Source organism: Siniperca chuatsi, linkage group LG6 (genome assembly GCF_020085105.1).
Source record: "Siniperca chuatsi isolate FFG_IHB_CAS linkage group LG6, ASM2008510v1, whole genome shotgun sequence".
Lineage (NCBI taxonomy): Eukaryota > Metazoa > Chordata > Actinopteri > Centrarchiformes > Sinipercidae > Siniperca > Siniperca chuatsi.
In genome coordinates this window covers 23,860,046-23,879,036 of record NC_058047.1, presented here as the reverse complement: position 1 = coordinate 23,879,036, position 18,991 = coordinate 23,860,046, and the positions used below count along the sequence as shown (strand labels likewise).

Here is an 18,991-nt window from a genome sequence, read left to right as displayed (position 1 = left end):
GGTCTATTTCCTTTTCCGCCTTCTCGTGACATAACACATTAAATAGCCAATCGACAGCGAACGTAGGCGGAGACCAAACAGGCTCAGAGTCAATCAGCGTCCACGGGCGTGGTTTACGTTGACAAGGCCCGCCTATTGGCCGGTCTGCGGACAGACAGTTGTATGTTTCATAAAAATGCACTCTGATGCGGCAAGTAAGTAGTAATGTTATAGAGGCTTTTCTGCATCAAATTACGACTCTTCACGGATGCTGCAGAGTTTGCTGTAGAGAAGCAAATAGACGTTTTGTGTTTCATCATCTACGTTTAGCCCGTGGTTCTGTAGGGTTTGATGAGAACGAATGAATTCCGTGCTATTTGCTGGTCTCTTTGTATTTGCCAGTGCTGTCTTGGGCGACAACAAAGGAAGGATAGCTAATGTAATTTCAGTTCTTTTGGACATGCAGGAGGTCACATTTGACACGGCAGTTTTCCTGAAGTTAATTTTTTGTGTAGCGTTAGCAGTGCTCAGCTGAATGCAGCCGACGTTAGTTAAATTCAGAAGCTTTTCGGTGGTAATCGGTGCGTTGTGATCTTTATATTCATCATTACGGAGGATGCCCTATGCGTTTCAACTCAAACTTGGGATCAACGTAATGCCATTGTAAATAGGTCAATTTTATGGTCAACTGCGGACTATTACAGAGAATGAAAATTGTGACGCAGTTGTGTAAAACATCTTTCATTGACTGCTGCAGCAGCGCTGTCTGGCTTTGCGGCACGTACATCAGCTGCTGCAAAACGTCTGCGCAATGCTTATGTGCCAATAAGCAAACGATGTTAGATTTTTTTTTAAACAATCTAAAATGCATTCAATCAGTTGGGGTAAATGTTGGGGGGCAGAGGGGTTTGAAAGAAATAGTTGTTTTGTTAAGGCTTGGGAATTGTAGTTTAGAATCCCAACCAGAGCTGAAGTTCCAATGGACTCTTTGAAGGAAATGGACTACAAGACCCATGCGCCCAACTCTCTAGATACTTTGTAAACTCTGTGCAAGTTGCGCGTCTGCACTGCTATTTTAGGTATGCAGCTAGTGCTATCTGTTCGGCAGTGTGTTTTTTGTCTGCTTTTGGCCTCTAGAAATAAAGTAAAAGCATCGGTAGTTGATAACAGCTTTTGAACGGCAATGCATAGATGACATTTGACGACAAGGTAGAATGCACGCTCAAATATTTTCGAGTTTTCATGTCTTTCGAGGAATGCAGAGAGTCACTCCCTCATTCGTGTGAGATGTCTGTCGTTTTCTGAAACGTAAACCATTTAAGTAGAAATCAGACGAAAGTAATTTGAGCACTGTAGAGTCTGTATTCATTACTGACAAAAAAATAAAATCATAGGTTCTTGGTGCTATGATGATGTCACCTTCTCGTACCCTTGTATTTGCACCAAGCTTTTAAGTTTGCTTAAGAGGAGAGGGTTGTGTGTTATGCTTTAGGTTGAATTTTTGATGTTATGTTTATTTTTTGTGGAAATAGATTTTCAGCTGAATTCCCACTTGACTACACTGGCCAGCATCCATAAGATCCACCACACCTTGCACAGGCTGGTAAATACATATTGGCAGCTTGTGTATTTTATATATGTTAGTTGTGTGTGTGTGTGTGTGTGTGCAGTGTTTATGTGTGTCCTGCTCAGAAGCATGTGGCATTTTTATGTATCTGTTTTGATAGAACCTGACAGAAGACGTTGGACAGGATAGCCACCCCTCAGGTAATAATTCAGCTGGTCCTTATGTGTTTCGTAGTCAACGTAAAATGCTGTCACCACTGTCATTACTAAAACATTCAGACATTAAACTATTGCCAAAACGGTGTGTCCTTCTGAATTGGACTGCCTGCTCTTTGAGAGTACATGCATGTTTAGCAAGAGAAAATATGCATCATCTATGTACTGCTTATAAGCAGCCCCCTTTCATTCTGTCTTCCACTTCCTTCCCTAGCTTGTTGCTCTAGAGCCATGCCTCCTAGGAAAAAGAGGAGACCCTCTACTGGAGATGACATGTCAGCCAAGAAAAGTCGCCAGGACAGGTGTGACATCCCTTTTGTTAAAGATTAAAAAAGTAGTAGCATGGCTATAACTCCGTGTCTGTCTCAGTTATGCAGGAGCCCTTGATTATTGTGGAATACGTGCATAAAGTCTGTATTTTGTAATTAGGAAATAATAGGAAAAGCCTTTTTAAATCACATTGACTGCTATTCTGCACTTTGGTTGCAGTATTGCCGCTGAGCTTGTGACTAAAACTTTCTTATCATCTGAAGCGTTTTCAGAAAACACGAAACAACACAAATCCGTGAGGAGGAGACATTTTCCAGTAAAAGATGCTTGGAGTGGTTCTATGAATATGCAGGTGAAGTATTATATTTTAAAGTACTGCACCAGCAATCACTCCACTCACATCATCATATGTTCTTGATTTAATCACATTTAACCACTGGTCAGTGCTGTAGGTTTTTAGCTCCACATGTGAAACTGATACTATATGAGGCATCACACTTGTCTGTCTAAAATAGGTTGTGATGATGTGGTGGGTCCAGAGGGCATGGAGAAGTTCTGTGAGGACATTGGAGTGGAGCCAGAGAATGTAAGCAGATTTTTTGCTTTTTGGTTATTTAGACAAGTCTTGCAGTTTGGTTTCACCTGTATGGTCTCAGTTTGCTCGCTTTTTGCTGTTTTTCTCTCTCTGGCTGCCAGTCAAATTAAGCAAGTAACTTTGACACCCTTTTGGCTGTGGTAACATGTATTGTATAAGCATTTCTGATGTTTTATAAAAATCTACAGTTGGCATAATCAAAACATCAACAATTAGTTATTCACAAAAATGTGCAGGCCTGGTTTCACTTCAAGGTTGCTACTTATTTACACTCATTCTCTGTTTCAAGGGTTATTGAGGTCAGTTATTTTCTGTGTTTGACATGTAATAGACTTGTCATTTCAGTTGATCGATTGATTGATAATATGGATTGACATATCTTCTATTTGAGGATATCTGTAGCTATAAAGGTTCTTGTTTGTGCCCAGGTGGTGATGCTGGTTCTTGCTTGGAAGCTGGATGCCCAGAGTATGGGATATTTCACTCTCCAGGAGTGGCTGAGAGGCATGGGCTCACTGCAGTATGTCAGTTACCTACTTTTTGTCTTTTTGCATGCTGTTTTCAAGACTGTTTGTTGCCTTGCTGTGTTTTCTCTGTCTTCAGTCATGTCTTTCTAGAGTGCCCATGGTACTTAGTAGAGCAGGTGTTGAAGTGTAGATTTTGTCTAAGGCATTTTTCTGCTGTTGTTAGGTGTGACTCCACAGAGAGGCTGAGGAACTCGCTGGATTACCTGAGATCTGTCCTAAATGACAGCACCAGTTTTAAGCTCATTTATAGATATGCCTTTGATTTTGCTCGGGTGAGTCAAGCAAAGTCTTTTCTGCAAAGATGCTCACATACACAAATTTAATTCAGTTCATTTAAATAGTAAAATCCCTAAGTGCTAAATTCCCCTGACTGAAATTCTTGTAAGGTCTTATCCAATGTTCAGGCCTCATCTTGATGTTTTGAGTGGGTCAAGATAATTTTCCAGTGTGACTTGGAGTGGGAAAGCACTTATCAAGTGTGTTGCCTATTTACATAGCCCAACTTTCCATCATGGAGACACTGAACCATGATTTAAAGAAAGCAACTCACTCTGATATAGTGAATGAAAATACAAATAGTGAATGAAAACATGACACAGTGACTGTTATAAAAGTATTACATTTTTCTTTAAATGTAACAGCAACGGGTCAGTGGATTTGTTTTGTGTATTGTGCTAATGTTGATGATAATGATGTTACGAGACTGCCCGCCTGTTTAAAATGTGGTTGACATTTTGCATGGATTTCATGAAGCTTTGGGTGTTTCAATTGGACAGGAAAAGGATCAGAGGAGTTTGGACTTGAACACGGCCAAGTGTATGCTGGGGCTTCTTCTGGGAAAGACGTGGCCTCTGTTTCCTGTGTTTAATCAGTTTCTAGAGGTATGTGTCATATTCACAAATTTCCTCTACAACATTTTACCAAATCAAAGATGTTCCATACAGTAATTGTATATGAGATTGTTTGAATTTCTGTTTGACCTTGATTGGGATTGTTGAAACTAAAATGTTTTTGTGCTGTATTAATGTAAGGCATTTATTTACTATTCCTCAGCAATCCAAGTACAAAGTCATCAACAAAGACCAATGGTGCAATGTTTTAGAGTTCAGCAGGACAATCAACCTGGACCTCAGTAACTATGATGAGGATGGTGCCTGTGAGTGTACAAACATCTACACATAAATGTGACAACAGAGCTTCATGTGAGTGTTGTACAAATCTAATCTCTTAAACTCTGTCTTATCCTTTTATCAGGGCCAGTTTTGTTGGACGAGTTTGTGGAATGGTACAAGGAAAGACAGATGTCATAGGTGCAGAGCAAAAATGGAAAATGGAAAAAATACAACTGTGACAACGACGACTATGAGAATCAACAACCAATAAGTAAATAATACAAAAATGGTAAAGCAGTGAAAGTGGGTGCTTCCTGGTAGAGGAGGGATTCGGGCTGTGGGTGGGCTAGGGTGGGGGCACTGGGTTTGCAGCCTGGGTGCATGCTGCCCAGAGCGCCGAGGTGGAGGGCTGCCATTGTGGAGTAATGTTCCCTACCGAAGTTGCATAGTGGGCAAGCTTAAAGCAATCCTCAGTGGCATTGCTCTCTCTCACTGTGATATGTCATATTGCTGTCTGTGTTAGGATAACATGGTATCATATGTGGATGATGGAAGCAAAATGGTATTGTGTGGGAGGACCACTCCTCACCCCTTGTCTTCAGCACAGAGAAACCAACAGAAGTGAACATTCATGCATTGTGTCTGAGTCTTAAACAGGGTCACTTTGACCTGGGCACATTTAAATATATATCTGTGCAATGAACTTGAACTTGAGCTTTTCTGGACAGATGGCACTAACTATTGTTTGTCATATTTTGAGTTAGATAGGAGTTCGTCAAGAAGCACACTGTGTCAAATGGTTGATCGCAGGTCTCTGATGCCTGTGCTGTTTACTATTGATTTGTGCCAGTGATTTTCTTTTTTTCCCCTCCAGTTTTTGTTCCCTCCTGCTGTTTTGCTCCAGCTAATGCTAACAGTTTGCTAACTCCCCCCCTGCAAAGGCTTCAGACCTCATAACACCAAACAAATCAGCATTGCTGCTTACTAACTCTTATTACAGTACAGCGGTGAGCCACTAGTGCTCTGATCAGCATTAATTGGTCTGAAGACCAATTTATGTATCTACGTTGTGTAGATAAGAGTATTATTGTGCCTCAAAACATGGAAGTCACTTTGTGTGTCCCACAGACATACCAACAAACCCAAATGTATATACACGTGTGAGAACACATAAAACAGACACATACACATGTTCATGCACACACAGACACACTGAGTGGTCAGGGATTATTTCAGGATGAATTCAGACTGTTTGGGCTGTGTTATAAGTTGACATAGAGCTGGTTGGTGTCCATTTTGTCTTGATATGTGGCATCTGTTTTGTCCTCCTTAGTCCACTGATAGTTTCAGGTCTCCTCTTACTAGTAGCATCTCTCCCAACACTGACAGTGTTAATATAACTACAGTGGAAGACCAGTGACCCTCTCAGGACGAGGTCCTTAAGGCTTGAATAAAAAGGTAGGTTTGCTGAAAGCATTGCTTCGTACCACCTGTAGGATCTAATCAAATCAATGGACACTGACAGTTTGGAACTGTGTGATGATGCTATGCTGTTCTTTTCGCCTAGTATAATGTTCTTGTAACACATGTATAAATTTTTGTCTTTGGCTGTGGTGTGATGCTGAATCGTCAGATTTAATATTTGCATGCATGCTCCTACAGAGCCTTTGTGAATGGATGAGATTTTTTGAAAACATTTTCCAAATGCGTTTTTGTTTTGTACAGGAATTTGTGCAAGTGTTTTGTGCTTAATTTGATATTCACGATCATGTTATCTTAATTCTGATGAACAACATGATTGTGTCTATTAAGACCTGGAACACACCTGTAACCTCATGGTGGAACAGGAGTTCCCTCCTGCATTTACTCCATCTGACACATTCTTACACATGCTGCAAAGCTCTAGGTAGCTGCAGCCAGTATACAGGATCTAATTTTATTTATTGAAAGTGCATAACTTGTTTTGCAACTTTTGGATCACACTGTCATGATACACATAAAATACACATTGGAATTTGTTGTGAAGGTAATCAGCTCTTGTGTCATTGAAATCCACTGCAGCTGAAACTATATGAAAGCATCTATTGTCGTTACAATGCATCAACATAACATCTAAGATTGAAGTAGTTGTTGGATTGCTTACCAAATACTGTGTAGAGATCAATGTTTTAGTATTCTCCCATCCAATGCAGGAGGATGAACACCCTTGTCCCAACTGTATATATGTATGTAAACTATGTAAGTGTCTATATGTCAGTTTTCACTATAACCTATGACTATATACATAAATAAAAGGGTTTATTAACTTACTGGCTTATATTTGGTCTCTTTAGTTAATAGTTTGTTCATAACAAAAAACATTAAGTACTGTCAGTAATACTGTCGTCATTATTTAGATGTACTTATTGCTACAAATGAAAGCTCTGCATTATATAATTCAGAGATATGGTTTTATTAATATCTCTTAATAAGTATACTAATAATGCATGACCATTAAGATGATATGGATTCTTGTAAAATCCATTACAGGAAGACATCTTTGTGATGGGTGATTTTTTAAAAATGATTTACAGAAATATGGCAAATCTGAAAGATAAACATGGTATCCTCTACTACACTCTACAACAGTTCCACACAATACATTATTAGTATTTACATTTAATTTCAAGCTTAATACTTAATTAGATAAAATAGAATATAATTCACAATAGTTGTCATTCACTGGCCAATTTAAGATCAAACATTGCCATTGCTCATTTGCTTGTTTTGTCAGTGTTTAGGAAAAGTGACTTCTTTATCAAACATCACTAATGTTCATGTTTGAGGAGTCAAAATAGACTGCCAAGTTTTGTGACGTAAGTGAAGAAGGGTCAGATTCCTCTGTGTTTCTGCTCTGTTGCAGATAGGATCTGGTGCCTTCCAATGCTTGTTTCTTATTGCTCTGTGGAGACCTCCATGTAAGCCCTACTGCCTCATCTGGTGGTGGTGTTGCTGGAATAGGAGGTGGAGCCTCCTGCAGTGGTTCAATATGTTCAATGTCATGCATCCTGTAGCGGGGAATGTCATACAACAAATCTGTAGCTCTTATCTCATCTGCTGAAGTATACGAAAGAAATTTTGTTAGTGGTTGTTTGGCCAGGGACTTGATGTACTCCTCAGACCTGCAATAGTTAAAACTGGTGTCACCTTGTGAACCATGGTCATCAAATAGAGGAGATGCACCCTTATCTAAATTTTCATCTTCTGTGTCCCACTTTCGTCTCTCTGATGACATGACTTTTAGGGCACTGAGGCCTTTCCTTTCCATCTTGTCCTCAGATACAGCCCTCAAAATCTCATTTGTGCTGCTGGGTGAGTTGTCAAACTTTTCAAGAGCTCTGCTGGATGCAAGAGAAACACTATTGGTGCTAAGAGATGAGTATTTATGCACTAGTGTCACATCGGCTTTCCCTCTGTCTTGTTTTATTTTATCATCACTTTTACTACTGGAGGAGTTGAAGGAGTCAGGTGGGGGAAGTTCTGGCTCTGCAGGTGGAGCCTGCTGTGGAGACGATAAGCCTACATCCTGATGTCTCCTCTGACTGGAGATAGAAAGGTCAGACAGCGGAAGACCAACACCAGTCCACCTTATCTTGGGTGGCAGATCCGCATTTGTGGTGATGTTCATACTGGGAACTCTCCTTGGGACAAGAGATGCATTTCTGTCTCCCACACTATGGGATGGACCTTGTGCAACAGTTACTGTTTCAGCCCTTGTATGTCTTTGGTTTGTTTGGTGTATAGTTTGGCCACTGGGGGAGGAAGAATTACTCGGTGGTGATAAAGTTTTGATAATTAAACGCTTATAAGTGATTAGAGAGTCATTATCTGACATATTTGCCACCTCATTTTCGCTCTCGCTGCAGGAAGATGGGGAATTACTTGATTCTGGTAATGGTGCCTTGACATTCAGACACCTCTTAACATGTGGGACACCAAGATTCAGGTCAGGAACACTATGGTCTATCGTCTCATTCTCACTGTTGCTGCTGGAGGATGCTTCCCTTTGTAACGGTGCTCTGATATCCAAAGCCCTTCTGATATGGGGGATAGTGGTGAGTCTCAGATGAGGCTGCACTGAGTCAGACTCCTCTCCGACTTTTGTTTGGCTTTTGCGCTCGCCCCCAGCCTTCCTCTCCACCTCCTCAGTCTGACTCTGGGACTGATCCAGTTTGATATTGACAGCTTGGCCCACATACAGAGAGGTATGATTCTGGGATGCTTCCTTGTCAGTGACAACAGGCAGCTGAGATCTTCCCCTCCATCCTTTACCTGCATGGTGTGTTGATACATCTTTATTCTCACTACTGGAGGTGGAACGTAATGGTGGTGTAGCAGGAGCCTTTTCACTGACCTTGATATCCAGGTACCTCCTAAAATGTGGAGTACCAAAACCAGTCAGCATAGTATCTGGGTTTGACTTTTCTTCAGTTGTGGGGAGGCTATAGTCTTTTCTTAATCTCTCTTTGACCTCTACTGAGTTGCCAGAGTTGTCATCTTGACCCTTCAAACTGAGAGCATTCACTGGTTTGTTTGTTTGTTTTAGAGATGATTCTGTGTGTATGATTCCTGGCATTCCAACTCCCCTTCTCTTTCGTCTTGTTCTGCTGCTTTTACTCCCAGTCTCATTGCTGGAAGAGGAGGGGGAGTCAGGTGGCGGTGATGAGGGCAGATTTGGTGGTTCATGTGTATGCGATGTGATTTCAAGACGCTTTCTGAAGCGGGAGATACCAAGATTCATCGTGGCCCACCTTGACTCAAGTTCTGGGTTTATCTCTGGTGTTGTGCCGATGTTGTCTCTTGTTTTGTCCCCCACATCTGTAATAACTGTATACTTTTCTAATTTGATATTGTGGTCTGTCTTTGGACTGCGAGAAATGTTTATCACTCGGGTCTTTGGAGACCTAATGTGGTTTGTTGTTTCATCCTCACTGTCACTACTAGAAAATGAATCAGAGTCAGCTGATGGTGCTTTGATATCCAAATGCCTCTTGATGCGCGTAGTATGCTGAAGATCTAGGGCAGGCCACAGTGTTTCTGGATCATGACTTCCTGCATGAGATTCTTGAAATGGAAGTCTTGAAACATGTACCTCCCCTTGTTCACGTTTCTTTATTTGGGCAATTTTTTCTTCCACTATCTCACTATTCGAAGCTGAATCAGGAGGTGGTGATGGTGCTTTGATATCAAGACGTCTTTTAATGCGAGGAATATGCTCAAGGTCGAGGGCAGGCCACTGTGTTTGTGGGTCATGACTTACAGTTTGAGATGCTTTAATTGGAAGCCTTGCCATGTGTGTCTGCCCTTTCTCCTGTTTCTTTATGGGATTTGTTGTTTCATCCTCATTGTCACTACTTGAAGATGAATCAGGAGGTGGTGATGGTGCTTTGATGTCTAGACGCCTCTTGATGCGAGGAATATGCTCAAGATCAAGGGCAGGCCACCTTGTGTCTGGATCATGACTTTCTGTTTGAGATTCTTGAAATGGAAGTCCTGCAATGTCCACCTTCCCTGGCCTCTGCTTCTCTATGTGGCCTGTTGTTTCATCCTCACTGTCACTACTAGAAAATGAATCAGAGTCAGCTGATGGTGCTTTGATATCCAAACGCCTCTTGATGCGCATAGTATGGTGAAGATCTAGGGCAGGCCACCGTGTTTCTGGATCATGACTTCCTGCTTGAGATTCTTGAAATGGAAGTCTTGAAACATGTACCTCCCCTTGTTCACGTTTCTTTATTTGGGCAATTTTTTCTTCCACTATCTCACTATTCGAAGCTGAATCAGGAGGTGGTGATGGTGCTTTGATATCAAGACGTCTTTTAATGCGAGGAATATGCTCAAGGTCGAGGGCAGGCCACTGTGTTTGTGGGTCATGACTTACAGTTTGAGATGCTTTAATTGGAAGCCTTGCCATGTGTGTCTGCCCTTTCTCCTGTTTCTTTATGGGATTTGTTGTTTCATCCTCATTGTCACTACTTGAAGATGAATCAGGAGGTGGTGATGGTGCTTTGATGTCTAGACGCCTCTTGATGCGAGGAATATGCTCAAGATCAAGGGCAGGCCACCTTGTACCTGGATCATGACTTTCTGTTTGAGATTCTTGAAATGGAAGTCCTGCAATGTCCACCTTCCCTGGCCTCTGCTTCTCTATGTGGCCTGTTGTTTCATCCTCACTGTCACTACTAGAAAATGAATCAGAGTCAGCTGATGGTGCTTTGATATCCAAACGCCTCTTGATGCGCATAGTATGGTGAAGATCTAGGGCAGGCCACCGTGTTTCTGGATCATGACTTCCTGCTTGAGATTCTTGAAATGGAAGTCTTGAAACATGTACCTCCCCTTGTTCACGTTTCTTTATTTGGGCAATTTTTTCTTCCACTATCTCACTATTCGAAGCTGAATCAGAAGGTGGTGATGGTGCTTTGATATCAAGACGTCTTTTAATGTGAGGAATATGCTCAAGGTCGAGGGCAGGCCACTGTGTTTGTGGGTCATGACTTACAGTTTGAGATGCTTTAATTGGAAGCCTTGCCATGTGTGTCTGCCCTTTCTCCTGTTTCTTTATGGGATTTGTTGTTTCATCCTCATTGTCACTACTTGAAGATGAATCAGGAGGTGGTGATGGTGCTTTGATGTCTAGACGCCTCTTGATGCGAGGAATATGCTCAAGATCAAGGGCAGGCCACCTTGTGTCTGGATCATGACTTTCTGTTTGAGATTCTTGAAATGGAAGTCCTGCAATGTCCACCTTCCCTGGCCTCTGCTTCTCTATGTGGCCTGTTGTTTCATCCTCACTGTCACTACTAGAAAATGAATCAGAGTCAGCTGATGGTGCTTTGATATCCAAACGCCTCTTGATGCGCATAGTATGGTGAAGATCTAGGGCAGGCCACCGTGTTTCTGGTTCATGACTTCCTGCTTGAGATTCTTGAAATGGAAGTCTTGAAACATGTACCTCCCCTTGTTCACGTTTCTTTATTTGGGCAATTTGTTCTTCCACTATCTCACTATTCGAAGCTGAATCAGAAGGTGGTGATGGTGCTTTGATATCAAGACGTCTTTTAATGCGAGGAATATGCTCAAGGTCGAGGGCAGGCCACTGTGTTTGTGGGTCATGACTTACAGTTTGAGATGCTTTAATTGGAAGCCTTGCCATGTGTGTCTGCCCTTTCTCCTGTTTCTTTATGGGATTTGTTGTTTCATCCTCATTGTCACTACTTGAAGATGAATCAGGAGGTGGTGATGGTGCTTTGATGTCTAGACGCCTCTTGATGCGAGGAATATGCTCAAGATCAAGGGCAGGCCACCTTGTACCTGGATCATGACTTTCTGTTTGAGATTCTTGAAATGGAAGTCCTGCAATGTCCACCTTCCCTGGCCTCTGCTTCTCTATGTGGCCTGTTGTTTCATCCTCACTGTCACTACTAGAAAATGAATCAGAGTCAGCTGATGGTGCTTTGATATCCAAACGCCTCTTGATGCGCATAGTATGGTGAAGATCTAGGGCAGGCCACCGTGTTTCTGGATCATGACTTCCTGCTTGAGATTCTTGAAATGGAAGTCTTGAAACATGTACCTCCCCTTGTTCACGTTTCTTTATTTGGGCAATTTTTTCTTCCACTATCTCACTATTCGAAGCTGAATCAGGAGGTGGTGATGGTGCTTTGATATCGAGACGTCTTTTAATGTGAGGAATATGCTCAAGGTCGAGGGCAGGCCACTGTGTTTGTGGGTCATGACTTACAGTTTGAGATTTTTGAAATGCAAGCTCTACAATGTCCACCTTACCTGGCCTCTCTGTGTGGTTTGTTGTTTCATCCTCACTATCACTACTAGAAGATGAATCAGACTCAGGTGGTGGTGCTTTGATATCTAGACGCCTCTTGATACGTGTAGTATGCTCAAGATAAAGGGCAGGCCGCTGTGTTTTTGGGTCATGACTTACAGTTTGAGAAACTTTAATTGGAAGCCTTGCAATGTGTGTCTGCCCTTTCTTCTGTTTCTTTATGTGGCTTGTTGTTTCATCCTCACTGTCACTACTAGAAAATGAATCAGAGTCAGCTGATGGTGCTTTGATATCCAAACGCCTCTTGATGCGCATAGTATGGTGAAGATCTAGGGCAGGCCACCGTGTTTCTGGATCATGACTTCCTGCTTGAGATTCTTGAAATGGAAGTCTTGAAACATGTACCTCCCCTTGTTCACGTTTCTTTATTTGGGCAATTTTTTCTTCCACTATCTCACTATTCGAAGCTGAATCAGGAGGTGGTGATGGTGCTTTGATATCGAGACGTCTTTTAATGTGAGGAATATGCTCAAGGTCGAGGGCAGGCCACTGTGTTTGTGGGTCATGACTTACAGTTTGAGATTTTTGAAATGCAAGCTCTACAATGTCCACCTTACCTGGCCTCTCTGTGTGGTTTGTTGTTTCATCCTCACTATCACTACTAGAAGATGAATCAGACTCAGGTGGTGGTGCTTTGATATCTAGACGCCTCTTGATACGTGTAGTATGCTCAAGATAAAGGGCAGGCCACTGTGTTTTTGGGTCATGACTTACAGTTTGAGAAACTTTAATTGGAAGCCTTGCAATGTGTGTCTGCCCTTTCTTCTGTTTCTTTATGTGGCTTGTTGTTTCATCCTCACTGTCACTACTAGAAAATAAATCAGGAGGTGGTGATGGTGCTTTGATATCCAAACGCCTCTTGATGCGAGGAATATGCTCAAGATCTAGGGAAGGCCACCGTGTTTCGGGATCATGACTTCCTGCTTGAGATTCTTGAAATGGAAGTCTTGAAACATGTACCTCCCCTTGTTCATGTTTCTTTATTTGGGCTATTTTTTCTTCCACTATCTCACTAGTTGAAGATGAATCAGAGTCAGCTGATGGTGCTTTGATATCCAAACGCCTCTTGATACGCATAGTATGCTGAAGATCTAGAGCAGGCCACTGTGTGTCTGAATCATGATTTACTGTTTGAGATTCTTGAAACTGAAGCCTTGTCACATGCATCTCTCCTTGCTTCTCTATGTGGTCCATTGTTTCATCTGCACTCTCACCACTAGAAGATGAATCAGTAGGTGGTGATGGGGCTCTGATATCCAAACGCCTCTTGATTTGGGGGATACATTGGCGATTTAGGTCAGTTGACAGTGTTTCTGGCTCATTGATTTTGATCCCCTCATTCACTCTACCTGTATTGTGTTCCACTTTTAGGTCTGTGATTTCTGCTTCACTTTCACTGCTTGAAGAGGATGAATAAGCTGCAGGTGGCGAAGGTGCTCCGGTATCCAGACTTTTACTGTGACTGGTAACACCCAAACTGGTTACACGCCACTTTGTCCGTGGCATGGGTTTAACTTTCTCCCTGGTATCCCACTCTCCTGTAACTATCCTACTGCTTGGCTTTTCAGATACACAAATGGACTTGTCCTTCCCATCTCCTTTATGTGGTTCTTGTTTGATTGTGTAGTCCTCCCCATCACTGTCACTGGAATGAGAGGAAAAGGACTGCTCTGGTCTCACTGCAGGCCTTGGTGTGTCATATCTGTACTCACCCTTATTAAATCCCACTAAAGGCCTGACAGAGTCTACACCATGAATATGCTGTTCAATACTAGCATCCTGTTTAAGGCACGCATTAGTGACCTCAGGTTTATTGTGGTTCCTTTCTATATCCTCCTCCTCCTCTTGGTCTGAATTCACAGTGTATTGTGTAGGCTCATCCCCACTGACATATGAGCTGGAGCTGGACATATCCTCCCTCTTCTGTTTATCTGAAGTGGGTGCCACGATCAGTTTTGAATCATTAAAAGAACCAGAAACACTGCTGGACCTTGCAGACGTGCTTCGAACAGAATCGCTAAATTCAAATTGTTCTCCATTCTCCTGCCACAGATCAGGGTCTTCTAGGTTGGTGTCATTTATATGTGGTGACCAATCTGCAAAGGGCTCAGAAGAAACTACAGGAATTCCACTACTGCCCTCTATGGAAATTTGTGGCACCTCTACTTTTCTAACTGTCGAGAAATCCGCTCTCTGCTGAACAGAGTCGTCTGCCAGCTGTGGAGACTTGGGTGTTGTGCAGTCTCGCTGGGTCATTTGATCCTCATTAAATACTTTGTCCGATAATAAAGAATCTGAGCATGAAGACAAGCTTCTCCTCTCCTCCAGCTCAACAGGGTCTGTGATGTGTTCAAACTCTATGTTGTGTGTGCGGCCTGCATCACTGACGCCTGAGAGGTCTCTGCCATCTTTCTGGTTATCCTCTGGACTACTCTGTTGTAAGCTGTTTTCACTTCCCGAATCTCCAGCTGTATGTGTATCGCTCTCAGCCTCAGCTGCTTCACATTCAATCACTGCATCATTATTAATGCTTTCCTGATCGCCACTGGCTACGGTATCATAATATTGTACATTGCTGTCTTCTCTATAGTCTACAGTGCTAAATGTGACTCTCCTTTCCCTGTGAGTTCCTATCTCTGGTTCCTCACCATTGGAGTAGGCCTCATTGTCATATTGTCTTTGTTCTACAGATGAGACAGAGTTGGTTGCAGAGGAACTTTTCCTGTTGGTGACCCTTCTCCAAAGATCATCTATACAAGGTCTTGCTAGGACTCCTAGGATAAAGGCTATCAGAAACGTGATTAAAACAGACAGACACACAGCCAGAGTCAAGTTAGACTGGGTAGCTCTCTGATTCCTTTCTTGACCTATCCTATTTGGGGTGCCTTGTGGGATTATTTGTCGGCTGGTTCTGGGTAAACTTCTAGTTTTTCTTCTTGCACCTCCTATTTTACTGATTTGGAGGTTAAAAACAGACACAACTTCGTGTTCTTCAGACATACACACATATAGTCCTGTGTCTCTCTCTGTGATGTCACTGATGAGCAGACCAGCCTGAGGTTGGCTCACAGATGCTTGACCACTGGGTGTCCACCACATTGAATCTACAAAAAAAAGACCACATGGCATGCAGTTGGACTGACCTACATTGTTATATACAGTATGTATTAAGTTACATTTGACACTTTTTTGACTGTGTTACCTTGTGTAGAGCAAGACAGCAGTATCTGAGAGCCACTATAGACCGTCACATCTTGGTGGAGCTCTGGCCTGTTTTCAGTACTAAAACAGTTAAGGTCATCCTCCCCCAACTGTAGCAGGTCTCTGCCTGAGAGGATGGAGGGGGAAGCACACACCACGCTCCAGGCCTTCAGGCCTCTGCTGCTGTCATAGGCCATCCGCCTTCTTAGACTGCGCATACTGCAATTGCACTGCCACCTGTTCCCACTCAGCCTAACATCCACCCCAATGTTACGCAGAGAAAGGTACATCAAAGGATGGAGGCTGGTCAGCATGTTGAAACTCAGATCAAGGACCTTTCAGGTGGACACAATATGGACATACAACAGATGTGTATGAGACATGTAATTTGATTTCAAAAATAATGTAATTCAATATTCTCTAATTAAAAGCTTTTTAAAATGATCTTTTAATTAGAGAGCACTTTTCTGAAAATGAACAATGAATGTGTGGCATCACTGAGTTTATTGTTAGAATACTGGATATTCTGTGCATGCTTTCAATAAGTTTTATTAAAAAATCAGTGTTACCCGAAGCTGGGCTAAATCCTGGAACATCTGTGGATGGAGACTTGTGATGAGGTTATGTTGTAAGTGTAGCTCTTTTAGCTGTCGAAGGTGGCTAAGGTCTCCTGGTTGTAGAGTTGAGATCTTGTTGAAGGAGAGCTGCAGAACCTGTAAGGACTCACTACCTTCCAGCCCTAGATGACAGAAAAGAGCTGTAGTTAGAATTCAACAATAACCATGATGGAGTGGTTCCTAAAGGGAGCAAGGAATGTACTTCATGTTACAGGTTTTCAATGATAATAACAGAGGTCAGTCTCTTGTCTTCTCAGAGCTGTACTGCTTTACCTTCTTCACTGTGATTTGCAAGGTGAAAAACCGTTTATTTTCAGTTATGAAGTTGATTGTTTGCAGTACTGCAATGTTTTCAATGCTGAGATTAAATAATAAATAAACTACAGGCCTCTCTCTCTCTCTCTCTCTCGCTCTCTCTCTGGAATATGAATCCAAATTCTTCTGGCATTCACTGTGAACACCCACACAATAATGAGTGAGTACTCATACAATATGACTAATTAGGGGCTAAGAATTTTTCTGTGGTGCTCATTCTGCCCTGCTGTCTCCCCCTTTTCACTAGCCAGAGACAATCTCCCTGAGACTGCTGGGCTTAAGTAAGGTACTGTGGGCCTGTGCTTCATTAATGAGGCACTGAGGGTTCTGTGAGCTGAATACCAAACAGGAAAGAAGTCTATGACTGTCAACACAGCTCTTGCTAAGTAAATGGGCTGTCCACACATGCCTTATAAAAGAACCATGGTGAATGCATTTCTTTGAAACACACATGTTCAACCAAGCAGAAGCAATTCTATGAAATAATATGATGCGGGGGAAAATGTAAAAGTTGTACTGCATGTTTACACCTTTCTTTGAGCCACTGGAATGTCAATAAAAACTGTGACTGGCTGAAGGGTGTACAGTGTCATTATCTTGGGAGGTTTAATCATTTCCGAGTAGAGCAAAGTACTAAAGATAAAGAATATCACTGAGAGGGTTTGTTTATATGTGAGAGTCAAATGAAAGGTCAGTAAGAGCAATGCACACTCATGCATGCTCATTGATTCACCTCAGACCACCTTTTTAGGCAGAATGTGGCAAACAATATGCCTATGAGGCGGACCAATCTTTCAGGTCTGACTCATGGACATTTCTCAACAACACTCCAGAGGGCAATTAAAGGTGTGCATTGTGTAGACTGCGCAACTTCGCTATCAGATGCATAATCTTTAGTCACCCACCCACCCACACACAGAAAGAAAGAAATTAAATAAAAGGGACCTTCATGTGTAATTTATGTGATCAAATTGTCTAGGCCAGTGATTCCCAACCTGAGAGTTCAGACAAATCTAGTGGGTCACAAGATAAATCAGAGGGGACAGGAACACCACAAAATTAAAGTCATCATCTTATTCCTAATCTTTGCTTTGTTCGTGAAACACTGGATAGTTTTACTTGTCAGGTCTGGAACTTTTGTTGACACAATCTGAAAAGTTTAGAGGCAAAAAACTTTTACCCATAGAATTCTGACATCTGTGACAAGGGGTCACAAGTAGACAATGCTTTATTTGAAGGGGTCAAAAGCCAAAAAGGTTGGGAGCCATTGGTATAGTGAAAAAGAGAAAAACAAGGATAGCAGCACACAGTAGTGACATACAGTATGTAAAGAAGAGATCCTAAAACCAGTCACATTGCACTTAACATAACACAACACTTCTTAAAATGCACACACAGAGAACATTCTCCAATCATTTTTGCAGTGATGGTTCAGCTCCATCAAGGTTGAAATTAATTAAGTGTGTATGTCATTGTGTCTACCTGTTTATACACCTTAGAGATATTACAGTATAGGTATATTGTGTTATCCAATAATATAGCACTAACAGAGGCAATTCTGCCTATTTTGAAGGTGAGACCTTTACTTGTAATGAAGTATTTTTATACTGTGTTCTAGCTGCTTTAACTTAATCTGAATGGTACAGTATATAAGAGCAGCCCAAGTTTGATCTAATGAAAATTCATCATAGATCAAAATGCTTCAATAAAAGATGATTATTGAGTTTAGGAATAGATGGTCTACTTTCATGCACTGAAAAGACAACAACAGCTGATATGGAAGTGTTTGAGAGTGCTATGTCCTTTTATGTGACCGTGTGAAAATACTACAATACCAGATTGTGCACCTTTGCAAGACATCTATCCCACCTTGCAACAGTGGCACGAGAGTAAATACATTTAATACACACTTTTCGTGTGCTGTGACAGTGTTTTATATATGGGTTTATGAGCATATTACACTGACTCACCCTCTGGGAGTTGCTCTAGCTGATTCCACTCAACAGATAGCAGGTGCAGGGTGGGGGCCCAAGATACGCATCCCTGTCTGCCCCAAGGTCTCAAGCGATGTCTACCTCTGACATAATGGTTTCCCAGGTTTCTCTCTATGCAGAGAGACAAGTGTGTGATACTGTTGTTTCCCAGCCATACATTCCTGAGGTTTTGATGTGGTCGGTTGAGTTTTACAGAGTCAAGGAGGTTATGAGACAAGTCTAGCTCAGTGACAGAGTCTTGGATGTGTTGCGGCACCAAGGAAAGGCCAGAGGAGGAACAGTTCAACAGGGGAGCTCCCTGACAGGTGCAGGACTCTGGACAGGCAGGTAGGGGAGAGGAGCAATGGAGCCCCAAGGAGACAAGAAGCAGCACAGCAGCCAAGAATGGCCCATGTGCCACTGCCATCACAACCTGTCCTGAGGGTACAGATAGATCATGAACGACAGCTAGGAGACTCACTCGAAAAGAAAAAATAAGATCTATTTTTAGTAATTCATGAAAGGAAATCCATTAAAAATATTACAAACAGCAAATTAATTAAAAACATCAAACTCACCTGTGTATCCACTCTTTGCTGACAGGAAAACTTGTGACTGTCTTTACACACCCAGAGTGCCTCCAGTGTGTTAAGTGTCTCCTGCAGTTCTGATCAAAGTCTGAAGAGTATTTTGCTGTGTCTAGCTTAACATGCACCTACCCAAAGATGCCATTCT

General features: G+C 42.1%; 2 protein-coding genes and 1 long non-coding RNA gene across 8 annotated transcripts; 2 read left to right on the top strand and 1 right to left on the bottom strand.

Annotated features, from left to right (window-relative positions):
* The first annotated feature begins 59 nt into the window (after nt 1–59).
* Nucleotides 60–6,574, top strand: dcun1d4 (DCN1, defective in cullin neddylation 1, domain containing 4 (S. cerevisiae)). 4 transcript variants are annotated; one of them, XM_044199779.1, is made up of 11 exons: nt 60–194; nt 1,512–1,582; nt 1,707–1,746; nt 1,976–2,063; nt 2,295–2,383; nt 2,547–2,617; nt 3,055–3,146; nt 3,317–3,425; nt 3,930–4,034; nt 4,207–4,309; nt 4,408–6,574. In XM_044199779.1, exons 1-11 carry the CDS (start codon nt 176–178, stop codon nt 4,461–4,463), a joined length of 843 nt encoding a protein of 280 aa, XP_044055714.1. In that variant the 5' UTR covers nt 60–175; the 3' UTR covers nt 4,464–6,574. The 4 variants fall into 4 exon arrangements, with proteins under 4 accessions (XP_044055714.1, XP_044055715.1, XP_044055716.1 ...); XM_044199781.1 differs by lacking the exon at nt 60–194 and adding an exon at nt 1,047–1,188; XM_044199780.1 differs by lacking the exon at nt 1,512–1,582 and having other exon boundaries at nt 121–194.
* Nucleotides 5,118–18,961, bottom strand: LOC122877756 (carboxypeptidase N subunit 2). Of its 3 annotated transcripts, none has more exons than XM_044199749.1 (5): nt 18,835–18,959; nt 18,254–18,694; nt 15,921–16,090; nt 15,353–15,686; nt 5,118–15,254 (listed from the first exon to the last, which is right to left on the bottom strand). In XM_044199749.1, the coding sequence occupies exons 2-5, from the start codon at nt 18,681–18,683 to the stop codon at nt 7,063–7,065; spliced, it is 9,126 nt and encodes a 3,041-aa protein (XP_044055684.1). In that variant the 5' UTR covers nt 18,684–18,694; nt 18,835–18,959; the 3' UTR covers nt 5,118–7,062. The 3 variants fall into 3 exon arrangements, with proteins under 3 accessions (XP_044055684.1, XP_044055685.1, XP_044055686.1); XM_044199750.1 differs by having other exon boundaries at nt 18,254–18,689; nt 18,835–18,938; XM_044199751.1 differs by having other exon boundaries at nt 15,067–15,686; nt 18,835–18,961.
* LOC122877770 lies at nt 16,098–16,856 on the top strand. Its single transcript, XR_006378325.1, has 2 exons — nt 16,098–16,443; nt 16,531–16,856. It is a non-coding gene; the product is annotated as an uncharacterized LOC122877770 (long non-coding RNA).
* Nucleotides 18,962–18,991: the final 30 nt, after the last annotated feature.